This window comes from Bemisia tabaci, chromosome 1, assembly GCF_918797505.1.
Source record: "Bemisia tabaci chromosome 1, PGI_BMITA_v3".
Taxonomy (NCBI): Eukaryota; Metazoa; Arthropoda; class Insecta; order Hemiptera; family Aleyrodidae; genus Bemisia; species Bemisia tabaci.
The window spans coordinates 38,451,960-38,476,066 of NC_092793.1; the positions used below are offsets into that span (position 1 = coordinate 38,451,960).

The following is a 24,107-nucleotide window of genomic DNA, read 5'->3' on the forward strand; positions in this document are numbered from 1 at the left end:
ATTTTCATTATAATATTTGATTAATAAATCTCGGCAAAACTTCCATGACGGATAGCCTAATGGACTATCTTTCTATATTATTTCTATATATCTTTCTATATTCTGTATATCTTACTCTATTATACGAGGGTCATCCAAAAAGTAAGGTTCCCTACCTTGTATCTTCCGAACAAAAAGAGATAAATCAAATCGGTAAAAACGTACATATTAGGCATACTCTAAGCTTTAAAACAAACTCAAGTTTTTGAAAAACGGTTGAGGACTTTGCGAGAAAACTCAATTTTACTGAGACGACCTCCCGTCGTCGCGTGCCCACCTCCGAGGTCAGAATGCGCGGAGAGTCCTTCACTTCAGACTCGGCTTATCGCCTCTAAACATCAAATCGAAAAGGAATTTAAAAGATTTTATCAAGTAGGCCTTACCCGCCCGGCAAGGGAGCAATGTGTACGTTGCCGCAACGTTGCAAGGCAACATTTTTGATGATATTGCTTTGTAAAGGTAAAGCAGCAACGTTTAAGCAATGTTTCAGCAATGTTGCCTGACATTATATTTTAGACAATATTTTCAAAACGTTTTTAGAAATGTTTCTGGAACATTATTAAAAAACGTTTCAATAAATATTTCTTAGATATATTGTGACAACGTTGTTAAACATTATTAGTCAGGGAGAAACACGATTTGACCCGGAACAAATTGCTGAACAAACTTTTCCTATATAAACGTCATCAGTAGGTCCTCCTGAACAACATACCAAAAGTTTACCACGGTCCGACCCCGGAACACCCCCCAAAATGCCTAAATTTCAAAATGGCGGCCATAATAAGGCCTCTGGGATTTCGGTTTTTTAAAATGCGCATAAAGTGTCATGTGAGGTATCAATCCCTGTGTAATTTTGGTCTTAGAACTCAGATGTGAGGTCAAGCAGATGCTGTGCTGCAAATCGGAGGGGACACTTTTCCACCGTTTCAGGTGTTCTCCTTTCTGTTGTTTCTCAACAGATGATTTTCTCCAATCAATATAAGGGAATGCGCCCTCATACAATGTCGCAAAAATATGTATATGTATATACAAAAATAAACAAAAATTAATTGATAGATAATTCAAAAAATAAAAAAATTAACAATAAAAATATACAAATGAAGATAAAATTAAAAAAAATAAAAAAATAATTTAAAAATAAAAAATAAAATAAAAAAATAAATATAATAATTAGAAAATAATTTAATACAAAATAAAAATACCAAATAATTATAATAATAAAAAATAATTATAATATAATTAAGTAAATAATTAAAATAATAATAATTTTATTTATATAAAATGAATATATTTATTCAATTCTTTTTTAATTTTTTTTTCATACTCCTCTTTTTTAAAAACTTGATCTTCCTAATATTATGTTCAGTATCCTTCGTTGTAGAATTATGCACAGAAATGCAAGAATATCATTGCTTTCTATCATTGAACCAGATCTAGGGATGTTTATTAATGCTAAATAACCAAACACTATCACGCGAGCGTCCGTAGCTGAGTGGCAGCGACACACGGGCGATCACTGAAGTTCAGCAACGTCGGGCGTAGTTAGTACTTCGATGGGAGCCCGCTTGGGAACCCGGGCGGAGCGCGGCTACTATCGAACTTAGAGTGAATTTCGGGTGCCTAAGAAACGCTTCTCTGCGGTCCACATTGACTTCTAGGAGTAAAAATGCAGAGTACTCCTAAAATAAATCACCGAAATTTTTTCACCGTATTTTTGCAACATTCCCATTATGTTGCTAAAACGTATTTTTGCAACATTCCCATTATGTTGCTAAAACACATTGCAGACACATTGCCAATTACGTTCATGCAAGCTGACAAAATTACACGTTGTGGCAACGTTACCACAACGTTGCCCGAATACGTAAATGGCGAAAATGCAACGTTTTGGCAACGTTGCCACAACGTAATTTTGCCGGGCGGGTACCTTACTTTTTGAGATAGTCTCCGCATCTTTTTGGACATTTCTGGTATCATTACAGCAGCTCTTTCATGCCTTCCGCGTAAAAGGTCTCGTCTTGGCTCCAAAACCATAGTCATTTCCAGCGATCTGCACATCCAAATCAGTTGTTTACCGTGGTAAAATTTTTCCTCAATCCTCCGTACTCTCTTAATTTAGCCTCAGGTGACTTTCGTCTATTCCTGAGATGAAAAACTCCCAATGTGGAAAGCGATTTCCAACCGATTTAGAGGTGCAGATCGCTGGCAATGACTGGTTTTGGAGCCAAGACGAGACCTTTTACGCGGAAGGCATGAAAGAGCTGCTGTAATGATACCAGAAATGTCCAAAAAGATGCGGAGGCTATCTCAAAAAGTAAGGTAAGGCCTACTTGATAAAATCTTTTAAATTCCTTTTCGATTTGATGTTTAGAGACGATAAGCTGAGTCTGAAGTAAGGGACTCTCCGCGCATTCTGACCTCGGAGGTGGGCACGCGACGACGGGAGGTCGTCTCAGTAAAATTGAGTTTTCTCGCGAAGTCCTCAACCGATTTTCAAAAACTTGAGTTTGTTTTAAAGCTTAGAGTATGCCTAATATGTACGTTTTTACCGATTTGATTTATCTCTTTTTGTTCGGAAGATACAAGGTAGGGAACCTTACTTTTTGGATGACCCTCGTATATTATACAAGCGAAATCTTGGAGGCACTATTTCTGACGATCTACCGGACCGATAAGGATGATCTTTACATGTATGTCATCTGTAATAGCTTTAGATATGCAAAAAATTATGAAACCCCGAACCTTCAATGTTGTAGAGCTTTTAAAGCTCATGTCACTTATGTTGAATGTTAATAATGTGAGAGATATGTCGTTTCCGCTAGAAACGTCGATGTGTGGGATTCTACCTGAGTGAGTCGAATAAATAATAGAACAATGGAAAAGCTAGTGTAGCAGGGCTCCTCATTCCGAGAGTTGAGGAACGGTGCATCGCTCAGGGTTCAAGGTTCAAGGTCGAAGGTATAAGGTTTTTATTCAATTTTTCCTCATTCATTCTTCCGGCTTCGATTAGAGCATTGGCCAATATACTTGACTGCTGAATTTCTATTCATATTTACAGGAGATACAAAGTGAGAAGGCAGGCGCTGCGTCGCGTCGGGACGGACCAAATATTATTAACTCTCAACGGTCGTAATCCGATTTTCTTTTAAATTAAGTATTTAAAAATAACATAATAAATGGAAATTTCTTCAGTAAGTGTACTGCATTTACAAAAACGCATCGAGTCGCACTTTCCAAAAAATTGAGCTGAGAGTAGTTTTCAGCTCAACTAACTCCATGCCAAAAAATACATTATTTGAAAGTTCAGCGCACATTTTCTGTCAAAATATAAAAATGCATGAGGACTGGATTTGCCGAAAAATATGTGCCAGATTCCACAATCTTAGCGATATGTTGCATGGTAAAAGAGCTTTGTTTTCATACCGATGGCTAAAGTCGAAAACCACGTATCTTGCTCACGGTGTTTCAAGATTTCCAGGGAAGGGAAATGAGCCAATTTCATCGCTTTAAATTTTCACAGAATATTCTCCGAGCAGAAGTGAAATCACAGTCGTTTTCAAAAAATTTAGTACGTTGATTAGTTTTCCGATAAAAAAAAAAAAAAAAAAAAAAAAAAGTTTGACGAGAAGTATACGACATCGCAAATTGAGATACATGTCTCCCGAGTTTAACCGTCAATATACTGCCTCCATTAATACCAAATTATGTACATCCAACTATTCCTCATAATTTACAAATCTGAGAGTTGTGTTAAAAATTTTGAAATCGATGCAGCTCAAACACAAAATGGTGTATTAAAATGGAAGAACATTTTTGCCCATACCTATGCGTACAGGGCCCGCGTAGCGGTCAGGGGGCAGGGCCCCCTAGTAACAATACAGCGCTGCAATGTATCTGTAACGAGTAATGTAATATGGGGCTGTGCTATCGGTTGTCGGTAAGCTACCAAAACAGTTCCGGCAAGAAAAAGTTACGATAAGAGCGCTCTTACCGATAGCGATCTCAGTTTTCAGAGCTAACGAAAATAAGCTGTTGCCATTTGTACAACTACCAATGTTACGCGCCGCGTCAGGCAATTTGACGAACCGACACACGGGGCAACAATGCATTGAGTGCGAACTCTCAAAACTCTGATAAGGCCGGCTGTCAACGATATCATCCGCCACTGTCAGTACTGCCGACAGTTTCGGTAAGAGACGATACCGATAGTGTTCTGGCAAGAATTCGTTTACCTGAACACCCCTAATGTAATACAGCCTGGTAATGCCGTCTTCGTCACTACCCGGGTGACATCGGCATTAATCAGTCCTCCTGGATAATGTCGAAACTTCCTTTTTTGTTATGCTCCGGGTGATATCTCAATATTGTTACGTAGCGAGGGTAAATGGCCGACTGGACTTAAATGTCAATTGTTTCTCATTCTAGACACCCTTAAGTATATTCCTGCCAAATTTCATGTTAATAGGTAGGTATTAGAACGCCTGAAAAATGAGAAGTAATGGAAATCAGCGTATGGCGGCCATTTTGGAAAATGGCGGCAAAAATACGGGGACACATGATAGATACCGCTTGTGTACCGATGGATTTCGGTTCTAGGTACCTTGAACTACATTTTCACCAAATTTCATGCTGGTAAGCCTAATTGTAAATATTTTTACCCTACGCGACCGCACTACCCGCCCGGCAAGGATGGTTGCGAGTTCGTTGCCGCGTGGCTAGACACTTTACCCAATTTCTTTTACCCAATACCTAATTGGGCCAACAAATTTTATCCAAGGTATAGTTTGGCCAAATTTTATTATCCAATTAAAAATTTAACCCACCCTTTTTTAATCCACGTTCTATGTAAGCCACAATATTATTCATTATATACATTCCTCGTGTAACAGCTGACTTGTCGGACGTTGCTAAGGAAACTTTTCAATTGCAAAATTTGAAAGCTGAGGACGAGAAAATATTATAACCTGTAAGAAATGAGTCAAAGACAAACTCCAAAATTTTTAATTAAAGTCTACATTTGAAATCCAATTTTTACTTCAAAATTTTCGCGACTTTTTTAGAAGCTTAAAATTTTTTTAAATAAAATTATAATTTAAAATTAAATTTTCTGAAATGCCCAGCGAACTGATCAACACGTCCAAGAAAAAGAAAGCGCTGGTTTTGGATGGCTTTATTTATACCGTCCACTCAAAAAATAAATCAGGAACCCGAACGTACTGGCGGTGTCACTTGAAAGATAGTTGTAACGCGCGCTGCGTCACAAATACACCAGGTGAGAGGGAAGAACTAGTAGTTTATAAAAATGGTCGCACTAATCATTTGCATCCTCCAGATCACGTTGAAATTGCAAGAAGGAAAGTAGTAGATCGCATGAAAAAACGAGCAGCAGAAAACCCAACTGAGCCTCCCTTAAACATAGTGCGTAGTGAAGCTGGAAAGGTAAATAATGAAGAGGTTTTGATGACGTTGCCAGAAAGAAATACTTTGCGGAGAACACTTAATCGGGTCCAGAATACACATCGGCCTCCTGTACCTGCAACTTTGCAAGAAATTCGTGTGGAAAACTCCTACACACGAACTCTCGGAGGGGGACCATTCTTGCTTCATGATTCTGGTAGGAACCAGCCTCGACGGATACTTATTTTTTCCACTGAAAGGAACCTTAATATGTTGTGTAACAGTCCAACCATTTTCACCGATGGCACCTTCAAAACAACTCCGAATCAATTTACGCAATTATTTACTGTTCATGCCATTTTCATGAACTTTGTTTTCCCTGTTGTATTCTGTCTTACACAGTAAAAAGATGAAGAAACTTACAGAGAAATTTACCGACAACTACGGCTCCTTGCCGAAGATTTTCAATTAACACTAAATCCCCAAATTTCCATGAGCGACTTCGAATTAGCGAATCTGAATGCACTTCGTGGATCATTTGATGGAATATCAATTCGTGGATGCCTCTTTCATTTTACTCAGAACATTTTTAAGAACGCAGTGAACCGAGGTCTCAGAATACCCTTCTTCGACCTAGAGGACCCAACTATACGTAATCAAGTGAGATATCTTATGGCTCTTCCTTTCATTCCTCTGGAAGATCTGATGGAAACATATGACATGCTGGAAGCTGATTTCGAAGATGAGCGAGTATTGGACTTGGCGGAATATTTCGAAGTAACTTATCTTCGAGGTCGCCCCGCGAGAGGTCGAAGACGAGCAACTCCTCCGAGATACCCACCGCCTACCTGGAATGTGTATCAATCTGTGTTAAATAGACAAGCGCGAACGAATAACAAAGTTGAATCATTCCATTCTCGCTTCCAAAGAATAGTTGTCGCACATCACTTAAACATTTGGCGGTTTATTGGCGAGCTGCAGAAAGAACAACGAGATACAGAAGCAGCTGTCACACAACTACTAGGAGGGCATGGACATCTTAGAGACCCGATAAATTCAACGTATGTTCGAAACCAAAGACGCGTTGAGACGATAGTTGGAAATTACGAAGAATACAAGCAGCAAAACAATGTCCGTACTTACTTGCGGGCGATTGCTAACAATCTCAAGCAAAGGGCGGATGAGACTCGGACAGACTCGGAAGGCGGCGATGATTAGCCACATCATGAACAGACAGCATGTAAAAGTATGAATTTAATTTTTCCCACAAAATAAATATTACCTTGGACCAAAAACTAACGTGGACTAAGTTAACTATTGGTTAAAAAACTATTGGTCCAAAAGGAGGAGTTGCGTTTTGGGCCTTTTCCGGCCCCACCTGGATTTTGCTAAATGTTTCATATTTTCAAAGTACTAGTCTTAGGTAGACTCTGTGCCAAATATGAGACCGATCGGAGCCCATGCAAGGGCGCAGCAGCGCCTCAAACCCAAAATCCTGGAATCGAAAAACAATTATTTTCGTCGACTTTTTCGACTGTTATCACTCTTCCAGCACATGATTCTTATGTATTTTTTTGCGTACTTTTCGTTTCTGGCCTTTTTAAAGGCCTCCGATAAATTTTAAGGGGCCTTATGGCCCATTGTTGCCATTTTTGGCCCATTTTTAGGGGTTTTTTCCATTTAACACATTCAAAACTCAATTTAATCCAAAAACTGTGTACATTTTTGAAAAGTACGTAAAGAAATGAATAAAAAAGGTTCAGTAAAATTTTTTCCTATGTTGCCAAATTTCCGAGAAAATTGGTCCCAAAGTGTCAAAAACGGCAAAAAATCGATAAATCGCCGCGTCTAAGGTTCAAGAAAGTGGAGTACATTTTTCATACTGTACCAGATAACAGCTCTTATCCATCCATACAACATACTAAAATATCATAGTTGTACCTGGATTCCCACGATGTGAAAATTGACCGAGATGTCGATTTTAGCGGCCTTTTTATACTTGAAGGCAGCTCTTTTGAATGTTTTTCGACCTTAGTCACCCTCTATGGGTGTGTACTATATGTATTTTTCTACGTACTTTTCATATCTGGCCATAAAAATGGCTTCCTGTGAATTTTAAAAGGCCTAACGGTCCATTGTTGCCAATTTTCACCAATTTTTAGGGGTTTTTTCAAGTTTACGTGTGTGAAACTTAATTTAATCTAGAAACCGTGTATAATTTCGGAAAGAACGTAAAAAAATACATAGGAATGTGATTTGTACCTTTTCCCTACGTTGCCAAATTTTCGAGAAAAATCGTCCTGAAGCGTCAAAAATGCCAAAAATTGGATTAATCATCACGTCGGAGGTTCCAGGAAGTGAATTATGACATTCATGTGGATCGTGGGACACTTTCTCCACGCATTTTCTGTTCTTCGGTATATTTGGCCTGTAGCAAGCATCTTGAGAACCAAGGATTATCTCGAGGTTACAGGAATAAAGAGGTGAACTGGAGTGAAGGATAAAGTAAAAGCACCTTGAGGGCCCGTTTTGTCAGGTTCATCTACGCCATTACATGTTCCTTGAGATGCATTGCAATTTTCCATTTTCGATACGTTATTTGTAGTGAAAAAAAACTTGAAATTCACTTCCTGGAACCTCCGACGTGATGATTAATCCAATTTTTGGCATTTTTGACGCTTCAGGACGATTTTTCTCGAAAATTTGGCAACGTAGGGAAAAGGTACAAATCACATTTCTATGTATTTTTTTACGTTCTTTCCGAAATTGTACACGGCTTCTAGATTAAATTAAGTTTCACACACGTAAACTTGAAAAAACCCCTAAAAATTGGTGAAAATTGGCAACAATGGACCGTTAGGCCTTTTAAAATTCACAGGAAGCCATTTTTATGGCCAGATATGAAAAGTACGTAGAAAAATACATATAGTACACACCCATAGAGGGTGACTAAGGTCGAAAAACATTCAAAAGAGCTGCCTTCAAGTATAAAAAGGCCGCTAAAATCGACATCTCGGTCAATTTTCACATCGTGGGAATCCAGGTACAACTATGATATTTTAGTATGTTGTATGGATGGATAAGAGCTGTTATCTGGTAGAGTATGAAAAATGTACTCCACTTTCTTGAACCTTAGACGCGGCGATTTATCGATTTTTTGCCGTTTTTGACACTTTGGGACGAATTTTCTCGGAAATTTGACAACATAGGAAAAAATTTTACTGAACCTTTTTTATTCATTTCTTTACGTACTTTTCAAAAATGTACACAGTTTTTGGATTAAATTGAGTTTTGAATGTGTTAAATGGAAAAAACCCCTAAAAATGGGCCAAAAATGGCAACAATGGGCCATAAGGCCCCTTAAAATTTATCGGAGGCCTTTAAAAAGGCCAGAAACGAAAAGTACGCAAAAAAATACATAAGAATCATGTGCTGGAAGAGTGATAACAGTCGAAAAAGTCGACGAAAATAATTGTTTTCCGATTCCAGGATTTTGGGTTTGAGGCGCTGCTGCGCCCTTGCATGGGCTCCGATCGGTCTCATATTTGGCACAGAGTCTACCTAAGACTAGTACTTTGAAAATATGAAACATTTAGCAAAATCCAGGTGGGGCCGGAAAAGGCCCAAAACGCAACTCCTCCTTTTATTGGACAAATTCCAGCAACGGACCAAACAATTGTTGGACCAAACAAAATTGGGTAAAGTGTCTGGCCACCCGTTGCCGCAACGTTTCTTAACAATGTTTCGAGAAACGTTTAGTTGCAACGTTTTTAAAATTGTTGTAAAAACGTTGTGAAAAAGTTTTAAGACGACATTTTTTTAAAGCGTTTTCACAAAGTTATTAAAAACGTTGTAAAAACGCTTCAAAAAACGTTAGTTAAAACGTTTTTAAACAATGTTGTTCTAATGTGTTGCGCAAACGTTGTAAAAGCGTTTTATTGCTCTGTTGTCAAATCGTTTTCGTTTACATTGCTGTAACGTTTGATAAAAAATGTCATAGCATGGCAAAGAGCGCGTGCAAGCAGATGATGTGCTGCAAATCAGAGGGGACACTTTTACACTATTTCAGGTGTTCTCTTTTCTGTTGTTTCTCAACAGATGATTTTCTCCAATCAATATAAGGGAATGCGCGCTCATACAATGTCGCAAAAACATGTATATGTATATACAAAAATAAAAAAAAATTAATTGATAGATAATTAAAAAAATAAAAAAATTATTTAAAAATAAAAAATAAAATAATAAAAATAAATATAAATAAATATAAATAATTAGAAAATAATTTAATACAAAATAAAAATACCAAGTAATTATAATAATAATAAATAATTATAATATAATATAATAAATAATTAAAATAATAATAATTTTACTTTTATAAAATGAATTTTTTTATTCAATTCTTTTTTAATTTTTTTTTCATACTCCTTCCTTTTAAAAACATGGTCTTCCTAATATTATTTTCAGTATCCTTCGTTGCAGAATTATGCACAGAAACGCAAGAATATCATAGCTTTCTATCATTGAACCAGATCTGGGGATGTTTACTAATGTTAAATAACCGATCTTCCTCACCCGAGCGTCCGTGGCTGAGTGGCAGCGACACACGGGCGATCATCGAATTTCAGCAACGTCGGGCGTAGTTAGTGCTTCGATGGGAGCCCGCTTGGGAACCCGGGCGGAGCGCGGCTACTTTCGGACTTAGAGTGAATTTCGGGTGCCTAAGAAACTCTTCTCTGCAGTCCGCATTGAATTCCAAGAGTAAAAATCTGCAGTGCACCTAAAATAAAATTTTTTTCACCGTATTTTTGCAACATTCCCACTATGTTGCTAAAACACATTGTAGACACATTGCCTATTACGTTCATGCGAGCTGACAAAATAGCATGTTGTGGCAACGTTGCCCAACGTAATTTTGCCGGGCGGGTATATTGATTTACCTATCAACTTGGTTTTCAATCGTTTTGCCCCAATAGTAGGGCGGATAAGCATAATTATCGTGCATTTCTGGAAGAAAGCATGAAACTTTCAGGATATCATATTCACCTATAGAAGGTTCAATTTCGCAAGTGAGCCCAAAATTCTGAGGCCATGGGGGCCGGGGGGGCAGGGGGCCCTGATTTCGCTATGTTTTGCCGAATTTTCGCGTTAAGATCATCGTGAGAACGCCGTTAACAATGTAAAATCTGATCAAAACCTGTGTAAACGTCATTAATAGGTTCTCTCAAACAGTATCCTAAAATGCTAGCACTGTCCGATCCCGGAGCACCCCTCAAAATGCCTAAAATTCAAAATGGCGCCCATAATAAGGCCTCCGGAATATCGGTATTTTCACTTGTGCATATCCTGTCATGTGAGGTATCGTTTTCCATGTAATTTTGGTCGCAGATTTCATATTTGAAGTCAAAACAACCCCCCGGTCAAAATTGGTGCCCCCAATCCAAGATGGCGTCCAGATTTGAAAGGCAGGAGGGTGCATTTTTTAAACTTTTACGCGATAAGGCAAGTGATATGTCATTTCCTATGTAATTTTGTTCGTAAATTTCATTACTGAAGTCAAAACAGCCCCCCGGTCAAAATTGGTGCCTCAAATCCAAGATGGTGGCCAAATTTTAAAGGCAGGAGGGTGCATTTTTTCAAATTTTTACGTGATAAGGCAAGTGATATGTCTTTTCCAATATAATTTTGGTCGTATATTTCATTATGGGCCTGTTGCAAACTTTTGCTAGAGCAGAATGAAGAGTTGTTTCCTATAGATAATGCCTCAAAAATCACGATGAGCGCATCGGCAAAGTCTGAAATGCACTCATAAATTCACAATCTGCGTAAGAAATTTGCGTTATTTTGAGCTTCCCGCTTCAAAAACGATACTACTGCACAGGTGAACATTTTGTTAGATGAGTCCCTCCATCGTCGGCAATATTCATCATGGCCGACGCTTGCGCAGTTCCGCGAGTAATTCGAGGAGAGTTCAAGATCAATTAAGGCGGGCGAGGAAAATATAAACGTAAACACGCCGATTGTTATCTGATTTAATCCTGTTCAGATGTTATCTCGTCCCATCACACGTGTTTTGGCGGACTGGCGTCGGCCATGATGAGTATTGCCGCCAATGGAACGGCTCCTCTAACAAAATGTTCACCTGTACCGTAGTATCGTTTTCGAAGCGGGAAGCTCAAAAAACCGCAAATTTCTTAGGCAGATTGTGAAGTTGTGAGTGCATTTCAGACTTTACCGATGCGCTTATCGTGATTTTGGAGGCATTATCTGTAAGAAACAACTCTTAGTTTTGCTCTAGCAAAAGTTTGCAACAGGCCCATTGAAGTCAAAAAAGCCCCCCGGTCAAAATTGGTGCCCGAAGTCTAAGATGTCGGTCAAATTTGAAAGGCAGGAGTGTGAATTTTTATGAGAAAAATAATCACGTGAGATGATAAGAGAGGTAGGTATCAATTCATATACGCATTTTTAGTCAACAAAACTAATCTGAGAAATGTAAAAAAAATCTTTTACACAAAAATGAAACGAGATAATCAAGATGATTGCCATCATGGCTGACAAGTGAAAAATGATGGGCCACTAATAGTGAGGTGTCTCGCTGGTTACTGCACAAAAACTCTGAACTCAATCTCAGACGCCCTAGACTCAGAGGATGAACAATTAATAAGTACCGAAAATAATTTAGAAAACTTTCAGTCGGTTTCAGTTGGTGGGTCTCTACTCCATCGAGTGCGATCGAAGCATAGGCATACGTACGAATCCATTGCACAAACCTATGTTCCATCAAATTGATGAGCAGACACCAATGTTTCTTTGCGTTTTCAAAGTGATGTTAAACGCGCAAAATCCGAGATGATAGCTGTTCTTGCATGCGTTTACTGGTTACCATTCAACCCCTCACATCCATAAAATAGGAACAGCAACTTTATTCTGCACGCTTTTATGTGATCCTTACCTGCAAGAATCTAAAGATAAAGGTTCTTGGAACCTAATCAAAACCATGAACGGATATAAAGAGCTGGAAAAGAGTAAATCGATGGTGAAACTGCTTAAATACTATTTCGGTTTGCGGTGTTGCAGACTTCTTGTCATACTTCCGTTCCTTCATTAAAAAATACTGGAGTCATTTCTTGAAAACTTTGCTTGTTTTCACTCTCTATGTGAGGAATATTCTGTAAAAATGTCATGCCATGATGTTGGTTTGGTCCCCTTTCAAAACATAAAATAGGAGCGAATATTTTGAAATCCTGCAACCAAGATACGCACTTTTGCTGTTTCACCGTCGAAATATTACTCCTCAATGGTAGCGAAAAAAGTGTGACTTTCGAAGACCTCCGTCATCATATATCGAAGGAAAAATTTCCAGCTTTCAAAGTCTTCATTCAATTAGAGAAATTACCCTCGATATCATCAGCAATGAAGTAGGTAACATTAATTTAGGAGCTACTTTTATACTCAACTGTGGATCGGATGAAGTAATCTGGATGCTTGTCTTTGGGGATGGATGAATAAAAACAAGGAGCTTCATCCTATTTTAAGTGACTTGCCTCCAGCTTCCGGAATCCCCGCTTAAAATTATCCGGTGTAATTGTAAGAAAGGGAGTGACACCATGCTGTACCACCAAGAAAATAATATTTTCGTTCTTACACTCATGCAGAAGTTCTGAAGACTCCAACTGTAAAAACTTACAGAACCGTAGGAGGAAGATCCTGAAGAGCGTCACTGGGAATGTGAATCAGCATGTGTTGATTAGGATTTTCTCCTATACTGACTGGAGAGGGTACGGCAGGTGCGTCGTGTGAAATGTCCTTATCTTTATTGAGAAATTATATGGGCTTAAAAATGAATAAAATAGCTCATTATAGATGCTCCTGTTAACATCATTCCTACCGTGCACTATGGTCTGGGGGCGCCGAATTGTGGCCATAAATCAGGAAATGATCAGAATATCATGAAATTTGGTGTACTTATGTTTTTTGGGTCGCTGAATTCAAATTTGACCTTAGTTTTACAAAATTCTTAAATCCAAGATGGCGGCAGGCCCTTGAAACCAAAAAATTAGAAGAAAAGCCAAAATATGATTAGAATACCAAATTGAATGTCAGTTTAATGTTTTGAAGGTTGTCTCACTATAATATGAAATCTATTTTTCAATGATCAAGAGGTTATCAGGGCAGAAGCCCCAAAAATACGTATTTAATCCAGAAAAATAAGAGGAGAAGAAATGATTGAAATTGAATCAAGTCAGTACTATGTTTTTCGGTCTATTGATCCTGACTGGAGCGTAAGTTAAAAAAATTGCACATTCAATATGGTGATATTCGTGTTAGCAAGACATATGGCATTAGCCCTTTAGGGCGCCCCCTCCCCGAACCAAAAATTGTCCCTAAAAATTTTCATTTCTAGCGATTTTTTAAAAATAATTTACTCTTTGATCATCAAACCCTGCTAGCAAAGTTTTCTAGATATACTCAATACTACTTAGACCTAAATAGCTTTGACATTCTTATACTCATTGGAGGCTGTCAACCATTCTGCGCTGATTTTCATGGTTAGAATTATTATAAAGATTCTAGGCCTAATGAATCGTGGCCAAAAATCCGATTTTTGAAAGTACTAAAATCTGGCAATCGAGCATATAATCCTTATCTACATCCTTTAGTAGGTGTGAAATGACCTATCAAATCTTATGTAATTGTTTTTACGATCAGATATATGGTGGCGAACTTCACATCCTCCGAGGTAAGTAAACAAACGTGAGAATTTAAAGTGCACGTTATCGTGTATTGCCTTGTGTCGTTTTGTGATAAGTTGGCGTAAATCCCCGATCAAATATGGACAAGAAAGGTGAAAGTAAGTACTTTTTGATGGTTTAATCGTTTTTATTATTAAGATTAATTTTATGACCACCATGAGACTCCAAAGTTTTGTCCTAATTTAGGCAAAAAATTGCCTTCACCTTAAGTTTTAGTTATCACTAACACGAGCTAACACGTTCTTATCAGTGCAAGAATGTAGCTCATAATGTTCCTCTAACAGCATATCATAGGTTTTTTTGCATCTTTTTGCCTCTGGGGCCTTCAGACCCAGACCCAGATCAGACCCTAAAACCTTGCGGATTACCATTCTCGGGTTGCCTAGCCAGAAATTGAACTCGGAACCTGTTGATCTTAAAGCCAGCACTCCAACCACTACGCACCACAGCGGGCCGAGTTAATAAATTTGTATTATGTATACAGGCTGAAGAATAAAAAAAAAAACCTAAGTTTTATCCACCATTTGTCGTTTTTCCGGAGAAAATATTATTTTGCTTAAAAATGAGGTTTTTTGCAAAAAAAATTTATTTTCCGGAAATCTGGCAAGTGCTGGAAAAAAACTGATATCATTTTCGGATTCAGCAGCCAAAAATACATATGAATCACCCTATATCAAACGTTGACCTTGTCTCATCTCTCTTATCTCCTTCTGCAATGAAATCAGATTGCGCAGAAAATCGTATAAGTCCTTCACTAAAATGACCAAAAAAGGCCCCAGACGCAAAAATACGCAAAAAAACCTGTGATATCCTGTTAGAGGAACATATGAGCAACATTTTTGCACAAATGAGAACGTGTTACCTCGTGTTACTGGTAACTAAAACTTAAGGTGAAGGCAATTTTTTGCCTAAATTAGGACAAAACTTTGGAGTCTCATGGTGATCATAAAATTAATCTTAATAATAAAAACGATTAAACCATCAAAAAGTACTTACTTTCACCTTTCTTTTCCATATTTGATCGGGGATTTACGCCAACTTATCACCAAACGACACAAGGCAAGACACGATAACGTGCACATTAAATTCTCACGTTTGTTTACTTACCTCGAGGATGTGAAGTTCGCCACCATGTATCTGATCGTAAAAACAATTACAGAAGGTTTGATGGGTCATTTCACACCTACTAAAGGATGTAGATAAGGATTATATGCTCGATTGCCAGATTTTCGTACTTTCAAAAATCGGATTTTTGGCCACAATTCGGCGCCCCCAGACCATAGTGCCGTGGACGGCCAAACTGATCACCCTCTTAATTATCTCGTATCATTTTTGTGTAAAAGATTTTTTTTACATTTCATTCAGATTCGTTTTGTTGACTAAAAATGCGTATGAATTGATACTTACCTCTCTTGTCATCTCACGTGATTATTTTTCTCATAAAAATTCACACTCCTGCCTTTCAAATTTGACCGACATCTTAGACTTCAGGCACCAATTTTGACCGGGGGGCTGTTTTGACTTCAATAATGAAATATACGACCAAAATTACATAGGAAATGACATATCACTTGCCTTATCGCGTAAAAGTTTAAAAAATGCACCCTCCTGCCTTTCAAATCTGGACGCCATCTTGGATTGGGGGCACCAATTTTGACCGGGGGGTTGTTTTGACTTCAAATATGAAATCTGCGACCAAAATTACATGGAAAACGATACCTCACATGACAGGATATGCACAAGTGAAAATACCGATATTCCGGAGGCCTTATTATGGGCGCCATTTTGAATTTTAGGCATTTTGAGGGGTGCTCCGGGATCGGACAGTGCTAGCATTTTAGGATACTGTTTGAGAGAACCTATTAATGACGTTTACACAGGTTTTGATCAGATTTTACATTGTTAACGGCGTTCTCACGATGATCTTAACGCGAAAATTCGGCAAAACATAGCGAAATCAGGGCCCCCTGCCCCCCCCCCCCGGCCCCCATGGCCTCAGAATTTTGGGCTCACTTGCGAAATTGAACCTTCTATAGGTAAATATGATATCCTGAAAGTTTCATGCTTTCTTCCAGAAATGCACGATTCTGGGAACTTTTTCCCCTTATCCGCCCTACTACAAGTCGTTAAAAACCCACGGCGCGGCGACACGACTATTCCTTCCATCGTGAAATCACCCTTATAGAATTGGAGGGCACTAACTTGCTTTAGAGGGAACAAATAGTCGTCTTTTGTTTTGCCGTCGGTCGCTTACCGATGGCATCGCTGTGAATGTGACTGATAGTCACACCCTCTTTCACTACCCAATCATAGTAAACTTGACTTTCTTATGAAAACAGAGGACGAAAATCGCTCGCAATCACTCCATCGACACACTCTGGACTCAGATGACGAAGGCGGCTGATGGCGCACAGTGGAGTATTATACCCGAAAAGCTGGCGGAAAGTCCAAAAAAAAATGTGGTAAAAGCTTGGTAAAACAGGTAAATAACCCAAGTAGCATGAATTGCAATTTCATTGCAACGGATTGTGAGTTGATTGCAATTTTTGCTTGTTACCTATACGTTCATTTGAAGGCGCTGAAAAAGTTGCAATTTTATTGGAATGAACTTGCAAGAAATGTAGGTTATGCTTGTTGCCTAACCTTCTTTTTCAAGGCACTACCTATAAAGACTGCAATTTCGGTGCGATCATGTTGAAACAAATCCATGCCATGTGCCTGGCATCCAATTTTCTAGTTGTTTCAAAGTTTCTTCGACTTAAATGTCTCACCTAACCCATATAGCCCGACATATTTTGAAAATATTGTCACCTTTATCAAAATATTTTCATGGTAATATTGTAATTAAAATATTTTCAAAATATTTTGAAAATATTTTTAAAACATTTTAAAGGAATATTTTGAAAATGTTTACAAAACATATTTTTAAAATAATTCAAAAATATTGCCTGTAAACATGCATGTTAAAAATATTCCTTAAGAAAGTTTTGAAAATATTTTAAAAATATTTTTTGAAAATATTTTTAAGTTCTCAAGTTAGTATGTGGTGTAATTTACACCGGTGTAAATTTGGTGTAAGTACCTATTACGTGATATCGAAAAAAAAAATCAGACAAAAAAAATATGAAAAAAAAAATAACACGAAAAAAAATAAATAATAGGCAAAAGAAAGAAGCCTGAGAAAAACGGCGTTAATCAAATCTATGATGAAAGTTGAGCCGCGCACTGACGCAATGCATGCTATAACAGCCTTAACAGGCGTGATTTCAACCCAACTCACCATCAGCTCCCTGTGGCTCAGTGGAAGAGTACTCCGCTATGACATTCGCGGGTCGGGTTCAAGCCCACTCAAGGGCGTTCGGTATTTTATGCTGCTAAACGTCGTAGGACATTAGGTAAGTATGGGTTCGAATTATTCTAATTTCCCCGGAAAATTTAGGGGTTGAAATTCAAAGGTCGTCAATATTGAAATTTCTTTGCAAAAAACTTTTTTACAATGAGGGGGTCAGATGTTGTAAAATAATTGCAATTTTCTTGCAAAAAAGTTGAAATCATCTGGAAATTTTATTTCATTTAAATTGCAACTTTTTCGTTGCAAAATGCTACTTGGGAATGATTCTCTGATATCTACTGCATGACATTGTGACAACAGAATCCGCTTATCACTACTGGATGGTCGAGGAAAAAAGGGTAAACCCAGCGGTTTCGCGCGCATCTTAGCTCTAGTTCAGTATTGTTTACGTTCAGCTTTTCAATCAAAGTGTGTATGCAGTAACAGGTACAAGCTACATCTGCAGGCTTATTGGCAGCCATTATTTATAGTAAGTAGTCCCTTTTTACATATATATTACTATAATTAGAAATTTGATTGTCTGTTTTCAAGCAATAATCACGTACTTCCGAATTTTGGATCCTATATATATTTTTCAGGTCAATAATGTGAGCCTCAGCATTAAATGGAAGTCTTATGACACTTCTAGAGTTCTTTGTATGTGATTCACACAGATTTGATTTGCGACGTCGCAACTGATCGTGACTGGTGGTCTAGCTCAGTTTGAAAAACTAGGCTCCGCCCATTTCTAATGGCAGCAACGGAACAAAACATGAATGATTGCGCAGTCATGGCGACAAACTGCGATTGATCGCGGAATAAAAGACGACTAATCTCAACCTTGATGAAAAGAGGGAACAGAGAGCGCATAAGAGTCGAGGGAAGCGAGCTGCGATCATAAAGTACCTACAATAAAGTCGCAATGTTCTGGAGCGCCGATGAAGTCACTCTATAAGGCTGTTTTGTCCAATACTCCTGAGACTAGTGTGCGGCGACTGGCGATGCCGTATCCCAAGTAGCTCGCGAAAAATAGCGATTTTATCGGTTAGTTATCGCGATTATATCGGTTGGTTATCGCGATTATATCGGTAGCGATATATTGAGATATTGTCGCATCAAAAATCGCAATATATGGCGATTAAATCGCTACACATCGCAATTTTTGGTTCGATAAAACCGTGATCAATTTTTGTCGATTAAATCGAGATTAAATCGCCACTTATCGCGATTTTTATTTCGAAAATTTCGCGATTGATTGTCGGGCGATAAACACGCGATTTTATTGCGATAAGATCGAGGATAATCGCTCAGATGTCGATGATCCTGGCGATTTTATCGCCGATAAAATCGCAATATAAAGCGATTTTTCCGTTGAGAAATGCTACTTGGGATGCGCGGGGTCCCAGCTCCTGTCTTATTCGCTCAGAAAATACAGGTATAAAATTTATTTCATACAAATCTGGAGTGTTGTACATTTTTTAATTTCTTATGACTTCGGTGAACACAATTTGCCAAAATTCGCGGAAATAATGCGATTGATTTAAATGAATAAATCCCGAAAACCACTCGCAGCCCGCGATTCTCCCATAAGCCGCCGTGTTAAAAAATGCCGAACGGTTCCCATATGGTTCCCACTTTCCAGCGAACAAGGGGCTCGGAATGGCCCGTTCATGGATTGACTTCATCTAGGGCTGTTCAATCGGTTGTCGGTAAGCCACCGAAACAGTTCCGTTAAGAAAAAGTTACGATAAGAGCGCTCTTACCGATAGCGATCAGAGTTTTCGGAGCTGGCGAAAATAAGCTGTTGCCAATTGTACATCTATTTAACGCGCCGCCGCGCCAGGCAATCTGATAAACCGACACACGGGGCAACAATGTATTGAGTGCGAGCTCTCAAAACTCCGATAAGGCCGGCTGTTGTCGATATCATGGCCACTGTCGGTACTGCCGCCAGTTTCAATAAGAGACGATGTCGATAGTGTTCCGGCAAGAATTCGTTTGAACACCCCTAACTTCATCGGCCGGCGCTCTAATACATTGCGACTCTACTGTACTCAATGACTGCGATCGAGCATCGAATCGCTCCGCTGAGCCCATCGTTGAGGCCTAGATACACACGGCGATTAATCGCCGCGATTTGTTTGGTTCGGGTCGCAAACGCTCAATGCAAACAATCAACAGAGGCCGTCAGTGCGATTACGTTTACACCTAGCGATTAATCGCCGCGATCAGCGCTGATTGTTTATGTTTTTATATCCTTAAAATGGTCAATATTTTATTTAGTTGATCATGTAAAAACGTTGATAACAGGAAAGTCGCAAGTACTGTGCATAGTTGCCGTATTACCTACTGTATGCCTTTTTTTTAAATATGAATGAAGACTCGCCCAACAGAATAGTGTTTCCTATTTCTGAAGTTCTGGTACCTTTCTTGAATAATAAGTGGTTGAACTAAAACATAATGAATTTTTACGTCAAATGGTAAAAATAAACTTGCATCCACTCTGTAAGACTTATCGACGAGCAACACGAAGAAATAAACAAATACGCATGTGGACCAACATGTACTGATGGATTTCGCATCCATCAAGAATAATCAGGACTCAACAAATGCATCTACTCGCTCAGAAAGTAGGATTGAATCCTTTTTTGGATTCAATCGCGGCGATTGGAGAAATTCCGAAAATTTCACTCGCCCGTCGCGGCGATTGACCGAATACACCTGCTTTTAAACGCCGCGTGTACCCATCTAGGCCTTTAAGAGGGTGAGTTGGCCCGTATCCTGGACACGCAGCGCCCCCCCTCCCACACCTCAAACAGGAATCCTTTGACCCGGAAAAAAACTTGTTATCTTCTAGGGTGGCTACTTGCAACTTTTTTCGTCAGGATGAAGTTTTTGCGAGATTCGGAGGAAGGCATACCAAATAGCCTGCTCCATAAATTGAAAATATAACAATTCAGACTTACATATACGGTGTTGGTACCTAATCTTTCGAGTTGAAACGATACTCTCTCGACAAAAGCTTTTCCAAACGGAACGTTTGGCTTTAACAAAATGGTTGCTGCAATTTGGACTTACATTGCCGGGAGGTTTCACAATCATTGAAGCAGTCTGAGTGTCTGAATCATCTAAAAACGATGGTTCTTCAAGGGTCCAATTGGTGGATTCAAACATCTGTCAACAATTAGCGAAGAGTGTAATGAGAACAAGAATAAAAAATGTATAGAAGAAAATAAAAAAAGAAAGAAAAAACCACCAGTTTCTTAAAAATCAGTCTTTAGAAATTGCCAAAAGGTACTCGGGCAAGTGACTGGACATTTTAGGTGAGCTTTTGCGCAAATCCTAAAATAAAGAATGGAGAGCAGATATTAATAAAGGGATTCCTTTGTATTTTTTAATTAACACCATTAATATATCTTGAGGCCGACTGAGCCTTGCAAAAAATTTGATAAGTATCGTGAGATTTATATCGGACGCACGGTCTAACTTCGGAGTGCATGACGGCAGACGCCAGTTGCCTTGGCCTCATCCCGCCCGGAAAGGATGAATGCGAGTTCCGCAACCGTTGTGTTGTTCCGCCGCAACGTTTTTTAACAATTTTTAGAAAAACGTTTAGTTGCAACGTTTTTAATTTTGTTATCAAAACGTTGTGAAAAAGTTTTATGTCTGACATTTTTTTAAAGCGTTTTTACAACGTTATTAAAAACGTTGTAAAAACGCTTTTAAAAAACGTTAGTTAAAACGTTGTTAAACAATGTTGTTCAAATGTGTAACGTTGTAAAAGTTTATCTGTTTATTGCTCTGTTGTCAAATCGTTTTCGTTTACATTGCTGTAACGTTTGATAAAAAATGTCATAGCTTGGCAAAGCACGCGCGCAAGCAAATGATGTGCTGCAAATCGGAGGGGACACTTTTAAACTGAAATTTAAGGTGTTCTCCTTTCTGTTGTTTCTCAACAGATGATTTTCTCCAATCAATATAAGGGAATGCACTCTCATACAATTTCGCAAAAATATGTATATACATATATATTTATTTGTATATAAAAAAATAAAATAAGAAAAAAAAAGTGACATTTTCCGAGAAAATTAAGTTAGGAGTAGTTTTCATCTCAACAAACTCTCCTTTTTCCCTTTTCTTGAGTTCATCTACATCGACGGTGAAAGTCGGCAATCACATAACTCGGTTTGCGACGTCGCAGACTTCCTGTCATACTTTATTTTTTAAATGGGAAACTACTCAACGGCAATTCTTTAAAACTGTCATGATTTTTCTTCTCAATGCGAAAAAAATTCTGCAAAAACTTCAAGAAATAATATCAATTTGTTCTCCTTTAAAAAAATGACGTAGAGGCGGAGATTTTCAGACACCGCAAACGAGTTATGTGATTGCCGACTTTCACCGTCGACATGCGACTTAATGCGTTTCTATTAAACGCAGCCCAATTAAAATCCCTTTCCTTTCTCAAAGAAAAAGAAGAAAAGAAAAGTTAAATTCAACGTACAGATGTGAAAAAATGTAAAAACCTGCTAAAAATAAGTGTAATGTTAGCATATTGATAGCAATGTGCTAGTATTAAGTTTTCAGTAGGGAGAATATGACGACTTTGCCAGGTAAAAAATCGAACAGCGTTGCACGATGGTGCAGAAAAATACAAATTAAATTACAGTGTTGTATAGGGATTATTGTTCAATATGGCAACGTGTAAGGAAGAAAGTATTGCATGTTGCCCCTTCAATAATCGGGTTATGCAATGGTGTAATATAGCCCCTTCAATCTGCGGTTTATGCAATGGTGTATTTTTCAAGATGGCGCAGCAGCGTTGCCGGACGGTGCACTTAAATAAATGATTTATTTATTGGTGTAATTTTGCAACATCGTATTTTACAGTGTTGCCAGATGGGGCGAGAAATTAGTTAATTTTTTTATACAATGTTGCCAGATTGTGCAAAAAAATTCGGATTTTCGGACTTTTAAAAATTTTCGGTTTTGGAAGACCGTATCTAACAGTATGGGTCTGGTATCGGATACTGGAGAGTAGGGTCTGATCCGGGAAATTGAAAAATTTTCGGAAAATTACCCTCGTCCGGTCCGCCGCGGACGGATGCGATTCTTTTCCAGTATCGCAGATCGGAAAACTGTACTGACCGAATTTTGATACGACTTTTCGTTTCCGAGATTTCGGACTTGTAAAATTTTCGGCTTCGAAAGACCGTAAATTACAATATGGGGCTGGTATCGGAGACTGGAGATTAGGGTCTGATTCGGTAATTTACATTTTTTTAGTAGTGTGCGCTTGGAAATGCGTATCGAAACCTTATGTTTTGCGATGAGCAACTGGGATTGGGTATTTTAATGTTCAGATTGATGAATCAAAAATTTTTTATTTTTTTTTTTTTTTTTTTTATTTTTTTTTTTGTTGATATTTACAGTTAAAGTTACAATTTAAAACAGTTCGCGTTCGAGAAACGCAAACGCGTTTAGAAAACGTACACGTTTTCTAAACGTACGCGTACGTTTTCTAAACGTGCGCGTTCTAAAAACGTGAGGGTTGTCAACCACAAACATCGATTCCTTCTCCTTCTCCGAACTTTAAATCGACACTTATGTCATCGACTTTCCGATTGTTATTTTTCCGGGCCATCCTGATGAAACGGAACTTGCAGTCGGATGAAAGGTACTAGGAGTACAGGTACGGAGCGGAGCAAATAAGCGCCAGTAAACTCAAGATGAATAGAAGAACGTCCGTCAAGGTAGAGGGTGCGCATTTGATTTCCTGACAGACCGGGCACATTGTGATGTTTGCTTCGGATGAGTTTTCCGCTACCGTTGTGGAATTCACTCCAACAACAGCAATGATGATGGTGATGAGAATTATTTTATCAATCATGATTTCTTCCTTGTGATACTGAGAGGAGAATGCATACTATTTATACGAAATCCTTACTATCGATTCAACTGTTGTGACTCGCGTCCACTCCTGTGTTCACTAGTCGAGTAGCAGCAATTCGGTTTCTATATATGATGAAATGAGATTTTTGTTGCACAAATGTGTTCGAGCCCAATTATAAAAACTAGTCATAAAGGAACGATAAAACGCGGGTTTGCCGCGCCATTCATATTTTAAAATTTCCAAAATCGCTTCTAGCGCGCGAACGCACTCTTAGTCACACACGTGGGTGCGCCTGTGATGATTTGGGTCCACTTGTGAATACAATAACGCAACAAGTTGCGCCCTGAGACCGATTTCCAGCTCGTACGGTACTTCGAACAAACTCACAAACACGCATTCTTCAAAGCTCATTCGCTTAATCGCGTATTCGAACAATGGAAGGGCAGACATTTTATTTTTAGGTAATGTTTTATTAGCAGGAAGTTTTCGACGGTCATAGAGCGTCCCGGACTTCTGGGGAGCGGAAGGATTAGGTCTTTTTCAGAGAGCCGCTCTCCTCTCTCTGGTGTACAATACTATGCGAATCGCACTCAAAAGTCTGCATATCTTCCAGTCCCGTTCGTCTACTTTCTTGTACCCCTGCTTTAAGAAGTACATTATTTCATGCTCGTCTGCGACACGTTCTAGGAGATGG

At 38.6% G+C, this 24,107-nt stretch overlaps 1 protein-coding gene across 1 annotated transcript in view; it reads right to left on the bottom strand.

The window, feature by feature from the left end:
• Nucleotides 1–24,107, bottom strand: part of LOC109042780 (polyamine-transporting ATPase 13A3) — a gene marked incomplete at its 5' end in the record, with an annotated part of 286,914 nt that overhangs the window by 62,652 nt on the left and 200,155 nt on the right. The window contains 1 exon segment of the mRNA XM_072300692.1: nt 20,599–20,694. Coding sequence (XP_072156793.1) covers nt 20,599–20,694 — 96 coding nt within the window.